At 42.0% G+C, this 8,396-nt stretch overlaps 1 protein-coding gene across 1 annotated transcript; it reads right to left on the reverse strand.

Annotated features, from left to right (window-relative positions):
• Positions 1-6,745: 6,745 nt before the first annotated feature.
• LOC142177454 (uncharacterized) lies at positions 6,746-8,040 on the reverse strand. Its single transcript, XM_075246178.1, has 2 exons — positions 7,714-8,040; positions 6,746-7,165 (listed from the first exon to the last, which is right to left on the reverse strand). Exons 1-2 carry the CDS (start codon positions 8,038-8,040, stop codon positions 6,746-6,748), a joined length of 747 nt encoding a protein of 248 aa, XP_075102279.1.
• Positions 8,041-8,396: the final 356 nt, after the last annotated feature.

Here is an 8,396-nt window from a genome sequence, read left to right on the forward strand (position 1 = left end):
GGAAAAATGGTTATATCTGAGTTAAGCTATATAAAATACCTTGAGTAAAGAGTACTTCTACCCGAAAATATGAGCTGGATCCCCCTAGGTGAAACGGTTCTGCCTGAGTTAAGCTACGTAAAACAACCTGAGCGAAGAGTACTTCTACTCGGAACTATGAGCTGGATCCCCCTAGGCGAAACGGTTCTACTGAGTTAAGCTACGTAAAACACCCTGAGCGAAGAGTACTTCTACCCGGAAATATGAGTTGGATCCCCCTAGGCTAAAGGATTCGACCTGAGTTAAGCTACGTAAAACACCCTGAGCGAAGAGTACTTCTACTCAAAAATATGAGCTAGACCCCTCTAGGCGAAAGGATTCTACCTGAGTTAAGCTACGTAAAACACCCTCAGCGAAGAGTACTTCTACCCGGAACTATGAGTTGGATCCCGTAGGTACCTGAGTTAAGCTACGTAAAATACCCTGAGCGAAGAGTACTTCTACCCGAAAATATGAGCTGGATCCCCCTAGGTGAAACGGTTCTGCCTGAGTTAAGCTACGTAAAATACCCTGAGCGAAGATTACTTCTACCCGGAAATATGAGGTGGATCCCCCTAGGCGAAAGGATTCTACCTGAGTTAAGCTGCGTAAACACCCTAAGCGAAGAGTACTTCTACTCGGAACTATGAATTGGATCCCCCTAGGTGAAACGATTCTGCCTGAGTTAAGCTACGTAAAACACCCTGAGCGAAGAGTACTTCTACCCGGAACTACGAGCTGGATCCCCCTAGGCGAAAGGATTCTACCTGAGTTAAGCTATGTAACTGGAAGGTGTGAACAATAATGATGCATGCTGAAAATAAAGGAAAATGGAGATTTTAAGGAGCTTATGTTTGGTGACATTCGTTCTTTTAGAATCTCCATTCTGCACTGCTTTGTTCCTGCTTCAAACAAAGAAAAATTTGTGAGTTTTCAAAGTGGTGGTTGGTTTGTGGCCTTGATCCCTTGATGCCTTGAGTAGTTTGATTCACGGCCACTACTGTCGAAAAACCGATTCTGTCAACGTGGTACCGAGATGCTCGGCTGCTTTGTATCATTTTCTGGTACCCTTGGCTTTCCAATGTTGCCCCAACTATTTCATACCCAAATGTCCATGGTATCGCTACCCTTGTCATTAAGGTAAGGCTATTTTTCTATAAAATCAAACTCAGTTGTCTTGCACCCAGTATCAGTTTGTGTCCGTAGTGCTTATCAACTTTTCTCATGAAACAGGTCTTGCTTAGGCGACCTTTTCAATTTCTTTGAGACACTTTGTTCTCCTTATCAAATGATATCACAGATGGATTCGTGCCTTCGTCAATGCCACATATGCCCCGAATTGTGCTCGATATTATGGGGAAACTGTAGCCAATTTTGCAACCCTTTCTTTGCTTCGATTTTGATGTAGGACATAGATCGAAAGGGACTCAAAGAAAAGTTATGGGTAAAAACAGAATAATAATTGGAAGCGAAAAAGAATTGTTCTTAAACGAAAGGTGTCCCTTTCGGGGAAAGGAATAGGGAGACTTATCTGGAGGTATGTGCCAACTTTAATGAATCATGACATGCATTTTGGAATGGACACTTGATCCGTTCGAGCTATCTAATTCTCAAAATCTGTCGCAAACGTTCATCTTGAAATTGTCTTGGTTGTGCTCATGTCGGAGAATCGAAAGACCCTCATTCGGCTAGTAGTGCCCTTTGCAGGTTTTCGCTAACTAACCTCTCTCATTTCTTTACTATTGTCGCCTTGTGGTGCCCATCTGGGTTTTTACCAATAATATTCTCTCATTTCTCTTCTCATTATCGCCTTATAGTGCCCGTACGGGTTTTAACTAATAGACTCTCTCATTTCTCTGCTCACTGTCGCCTTATAGTGCCCGTACGGGTTTTCATTGATAAGACTCTTTCATTTATTTTTTTCTTTTTTTTTAATTAATATACTGCATAAGGGAGGTTACCCAATGCCTTTTGCATGGGGACTTCAAACATTCTCAAAAAAAATCGATCAGAAGTTCTTGAAAGGTAAAAAGGCGAAATGAACCTTGAACTGAATTACAACTTTTAGAACTGTTTTTATAGAAAAACCGTGAGATAAAACAAACTTCTACCCAGTTTTGGAGTATTTGGAATATGGATTTTTTGTTCTAATGGGACTGAACTCAGGGTAAGGCTACCTACGTATCCTTTCGGAATCAGGTCGGACATAGTTCAATGACTCAGAGATTTGTTGTTTGGCTTTTTTTTACAAGTACACAGGTTCCAAAAAGTGAGAAACAAGGAAGACAAATACGGCTTAAAAGGATTAATATAAGGGGTTACACCTATTTGGAATAGCGAGCAAATGATAGCCTTCGTCACTTCAATCTGAGAAAATCAATGCGTGAAAATTCTACAGTAGGTATATATCAGACATAATATCTTTTGACTGCATCTGCGTTAATAGTCATGTTTGGTACACGTCCCTCTTCATCTACTAAGTGCAAGGCCCCTTTTGGTAACACTTTCTTGATGATAAAGGGTCCTTGCCAGTTCGGGGCGAACTTTCCTTTAGCTTCTACCTGGTGCGGAAGGATGCGTTTTAAAACCAGCTGGCCTACCTCAAACTACCTTGGGTGCACTTTATTATTGTAAGCGCGTGCCATTCTTTGCTGGTATAACTGGCCGAAACACACTGCTGCTAGCCGTTTTTTATCAATAAACATCGTTTGTTCTAATTGGGTCTTGACCCACTCAGTATCTTTTATCTCAGATTCCACAATAATTCGGAAAGATGGAATTTCGACTTCAGCGGGTATTACAGCTTCAGTTCCATATACAAGCAGATACGGAGTTGCACCAACAGACGTGCGAACAGTCATGCAGTATCCCAAAAGAGCAAAAGGCAACTTTTCATGCCATTGCCTGGAACCTTGGATCATCTTCCTGAAAATCTTCTTGATGTTCTTGTTTTCCACTTCAACGGCTCCATTGGCTTTTGTCCTGTAAGGGGTAGAATGGTGATGCATGATTTTAAATTGTTTGCATACCTCCTTCATCAAATGACTATTTAGATTGGCTGCATTGTCAGTGATAATGGTCTTTGGGATACCAAAGCGACAGATGATGTTGGAATGAACAAAGTCTACCACTGCTTTGAAAGTGATGGCCTCCACCCGGTGAAGTCAATTGCAACCAAAATGAAAGTAATCAATTGCAACCAAAATGAATCTATGCCCATTTGAAGCCTTTGAATCGATCGGTCCAATGACATCCACTCCCCAAGCAACGAAAGGCCAAGGAGAGGACATGGGATGCAACTCCGAAGGAGGCGAGTGAATCAGGTCACCATGAATCTGGCATTGGTAACACTTGCAAACAAATATGAAGCAATCTCGCTCCATAGTAAGCCAATAATACCCTGCCCACAGAATATTCTTTGCCAAAACATATCCATTCATGTGAGGTCCGCATACCCCTGAATGCACTTCACTCATGATCCGCTCTACTTCAGTAGCATCTATGCATCTCAACAAGTTTAAATCTAGGGTCCTCTAGTATAGAATTTCCCATTCAGGAAGAAACCACTAGCGAGCCGCCTTATAGTTCTTTTTTGATCTCCTTTAGCATGCTATGGATATTCTCTTATTTAGGAATCGTTTTATGTCATGATACTATGGTTCACCATCTGGTTCTGTCTCAATTGTATTGCAGTAACCGTGTTGATTCCGAACTTGGATTTCTAGTGGATCAATATGAGTGTTGCCTGGATAAGGGAGCATCGAAGCTAAAGTAGCCAAGGCATCGACTAGCTCATTGTGAAACCTGGGAACGTACCTGAACTCGATGGATTTGAATCTTTTGCTCAAGTCTTGCACACATTGTCTGTACGAAATAAGCTTGATGTCCCAAGTCTCCCATTCGCCTTGGGCTTGCTGGATAAGCAAGTCAGAATCTCCCATATCCAATAGTTCATGCACATCCAGATCGATGGCCATTTTTAAACCCATGATACAAGCTTAGTATTCTGCCGTATTATTGGTACAGAAGAACCGAAGTTGAGCCGTTGCAGGATAATGATGTCTAATAGGTGAGATGAGGATTGCCCCTATCCCAACTCCTTTGATATTGACAGCCCCATCAAAATACATTTTCCATACAGGGTGATCGTCTGGAACCACTTCCTCTATTGAGTTGACCTCTTCGTCTGGGAAGTATGTGCTAAGTGGCATGTACTCATCATCAACTGGATTATCTGCCAAATGATCTGACAAAGCCTATGCTTTCATCGCGGTGCGAGTGACATAGACGATGTCGAACTCTGTGAACAGGATTTGCCATTTTGCGAGCCTGCCAGTGGGCATTGGTTTTTGGAATATGTACTCCAAAGGATCCATTCTAGATATGAGGTAAGTAGTGTAGGCCAAAAGATAATGTCTCAGTTTTTGAGCGACCCAAGTTAAGGCACAACATGTCCTTTCTAGAAGGGTGTACTTAACCTCATTACTGGTGAACTTCTTGCTCAAATAATAGATTGCCTGTTCCTTTTTGCCTGTTGCATCATGTTGCCCCAGAACACATCCAAAGGAATTACCCATCACCGATAGATATAAAAACAAAGGCCTACCATGTTCAAGTGGGACCAGTACAGGCGGTTTTGACGGATCAAAGAGATAATCTTTGATCCTGTCAAAAGATTTTTGGCAATCGTCCGTCCACTTGATAACGGCATCCTTTTTCAGCAACTTAAAGATGGGCTCGCATGTGGTTGTGAGCTGAGCAATGAACCTACTGATGTAGTTCAACCTCCCGAGCAAACTCATGACTTCCTTTTTGTTCTTCGGGGGTAGCAGATCTCGAATGGACTTTATCTTAGATGGATCTAATTTGATGCCTCTCCGTCTGACTATAAAACCGAGGAATTTCCCAAACGGAACCCCAAATGCACACTTGGCTGGATTAAGCTTAAGGTTATACCTTCAAAGCCGTTCGAAGAACTTTTCAAATCACACACATGATCAGCCTGTGTCTTTGATTTTATGATGACTCATCGACATATACTTCAATCTCTTTTTGCATCATGTCGTAAAAATGGTGTTCATGGCCTTCATGTAAGTTGCCACTGTATTCTTTAAACCGAATGGCATGACCCTATAACAATAAGTACCCCATGGAGTGGTGAAAGCGGTCTTTTCTGCATCATCCTCATCCATTAGAATTGGTGGTACCTAGCATAGAAATCCACAAACGATTGTATATCATTCTTTGCACAATTATCTACAAAAATGTGGATATTTGGTAAAGGAAAATTATCCTTTGGACTTGCTTTGTTCAGGTCCCTGTAGTCAACACAGACTCTGGTCTTTCCATCCTTCTTCGGCACAGGCACAACTTTCTCCACCCATGTGGTGTATCAGACAGCTCTGGCCACATTGGCGCTCAGTTGCTTCATTATTTCCTCTTTGATTTTTTCACTCATGTTTGTTTTAAATTTTCATAGCTTTTGTTGGACTGGTGGAAAATCAGGATGTGTAGGAAGCTTATGAACCACTAGATCAACACATAAACTCGGCATATTATTGTAAGACCAAGCAAACACATCTCTGTAATCAAATTAAAGTTGAATCAAGGCATCTCTGGTTTTTTGTTCAGTGTGAATGCTTATCTTCATTCCTCTGACTTCTTCATGACTTCCAATATTAATCAGCTCAGTTTTATTGATGTTAGGCTTAAGCTTGTTTTCAAATTGTTCCAACTCTCTTTTTATTTCCCCAACAACCTCATCTTCATCATTTCAACCTCTTAATGCATTATTTCGTTATTAGACAGCTTTTTAAGATCTGGGCGTGAATTTCGCATGCATGTCATGTTACTAAAGCCTGCATTAACAAAATAGAAATGGAAATAAGATGACAAGAATTAGGAAAAAGAAAAGATACGAAACTTAATAGGAAACTGAACTACATTTCATTGAATTCGAAAGGATAGAAGGGTTAACATCAAAACATAACAATCATACCGAGATGTTTAGATTACAACCCTGAAAGTAACCCAAAATACAAAAAGAAGTTGTAAAAGCAACCTACCAAGACTCCTTCCTTGCGGGGAGAGGAGTTATTTCCCAGTTGGTGAGCATGGTGTTTGGGTCAATTAGTTGCATATCAGCACAACTAGTGCCTTCACCAACCTGGATCATATTCACTTCAGAAAATATCTTGCTGAGGCCATGGCAAATTTCATCAATGTTTGCATGCACCGAGGAATTTTGACCCTCTTGGAGTCGTGGCTTGACAAAAGTGTAGAAAATGTAAGGGATAAGTTGTTGCAAGACCCATCCATGCTTTTTGCGGTGTTTGGCTTTTTTGTCTATTTGTGTTGGCCTGAAGCCTAAGACAAAAGTACCCTGGTTACTGAATGGAGAAATAGGCTCCGAAATTCCTTGCAATGATGCCCCCAAGCCTTTTCCTGGCTCATAACCTTGTCTCAACATAACTGCAGCCACCATTACAGATGTGGCGGAAAGACGAGGATGCAGAATGGGCTTTCCTTCCTTAACATGGTCCACATCAACCACTTCAAAAGCCTTATAGACAATGGACTCACACCTTTCCTTGGCCTCAATATAGGGGATTAACAGGTCTTTATAAATGGAAGACTCGTCTTCCCCATGGACAATAATTTCTTACCTGTCATGTTCGAATTTGAGCATCTGATGCAAGGTGGACGACACAGCTCGGGCCGTATGGATTTATGGACTTCCAAGAAGAAAATTATAAGAAGTGGCCATGTCCACTACTTTGAAGACAATCTCAAAGTCAACCGGCCCAATCATCATGGTAAGGTTGATCTCCTCAATGGTATCTTTTGCTGAGCCATCAAAGGCCCGGATGTGAACATTGCTGGGTCGAATTTTATCTGTATTGATCTTCATGCTTTGCAAGGTAGAGAGAGAGCATACATCTATACTTGAGCCTCCATCAACCATGACTCTCTTTACATAATGCCCCTCATATTTGACCATCAAGTTCAAAGCCCTATTGTGCCCAGCTCCCTCCTCGGGAAGTTCATCATCAGTAAAGGAGATTCTGTGCACCTCAAAAAATTTGTTGGCTATCTTCTCTAACTGATTCACTGTGGTCTCCTCTGAGATATGTGCCTCATTCAGGACCTTGAATAGTACACAGGCATGCTCTTTGGAATGTATGAGCAAAGATAGTGGAGAGATTTGGGCAGGAGTCTTTCTAGCTGGTCAATGATTAAGTAATCCTGAACTTTCATCTTTTTCAAAAACTCTTCCGCCTCTGATTTAGTGACTGGTTTCTTTATTGGCAATTGGCCTTCTTTGATTTGCTTGACCTTTCTCAGCTCTTCTGCAGAGTAACACCTCCCCGATCAAGTCAAACCTCCAGTTTCCCCCACTTGCTCTATGATTTCCTTGCCTTTGTAGGTCATCACGGTTTTGTTGTAGTTCCAAGGAGTGGTTTTTGTGTTGGTCATAGGGGGTTGCATGACAGGTTTGATTATGATCGGCTCTGTTATACCTTTCGTACCTCCTTGCTTCTGCCTTGAGATGGGGTGGCCTCCAAGTACATATAACCTTAGGCTGGGAACACTGTAGTGAACTTCCAACCTCGAGATTTTCGGAACAAATAAAGTTGACTTATTTGAGCTCTGGGCGCCTTTCACAATCAATGGCACATCTCGGTTGGGGCTTACTTCCAGACCTATTCCTTCTTGAATTGCACCCACTGTCATTTCTGCTCGACCGATCGGCTTGTATTCTTGATCTCGGCCAATCATTCCTACAAAATGAACATCATTGTGTGCTGGCAACGGGTTGCTTGTCACATTAGGAGGGTCCTCGGCATTCGTCACTACAATTAATTTTTCAGAAATGAGCCTTTCTACGGCTCTTTTCATAGTCCAACAGTCATCAGTGCTATGCCCTGGGGCACCTGAATGATATTCACATCTAGCATTCGCTTGAAATCTATGTGAATCAGAATGCATATGGTGGGGAGAGATGGGTCCAATCATGCCCATTTGCTTCAGTTTTTGGAATAGATTAGAGTATGATTTGGCCAATGGAGTGAATTTTTTTGCTGGCCTCTGCTCTCGACCATAATCCTGCCTGGGACGAGCATTGTAAGGTGCCCGAAAATTTTGCTACTGAGGTTGGGGGGCCCTTGGAGCTGGTGCCCGTACCTGCTATTAGGAGGCCGTACATATGATTGAGCATTGAACATTGTATATTGTTGTGGGCCCACAGAGTATTGAGGAATTGGCAGGGGCTAATAATGTTGAGGGTAGCTAGATTGCCCTTGCTGAACTTGCACATAAGGGTGTGATACCCCTCTTTGAACTTTCCTTGATACCGAAGTCATCATGGACCCTTCATC

The sequence above is a fragment of the Nicotiana tabacum genome, chromosome 3, assembly GCF_000715075.1.
Source record: "Nicotiana tabacum cultivar K326 chromosome 3, ASM71507v2, whole genome shotgun sequence".
In the NCBI taxonomy this organism is placed as follows: domain Eukaryota; kingdom Viridiplantae; phylum Streptophyta; class Magnoliopsida; order Solanales; family Solanaceae; genus Nicotiana; species Nicotiana tabacum.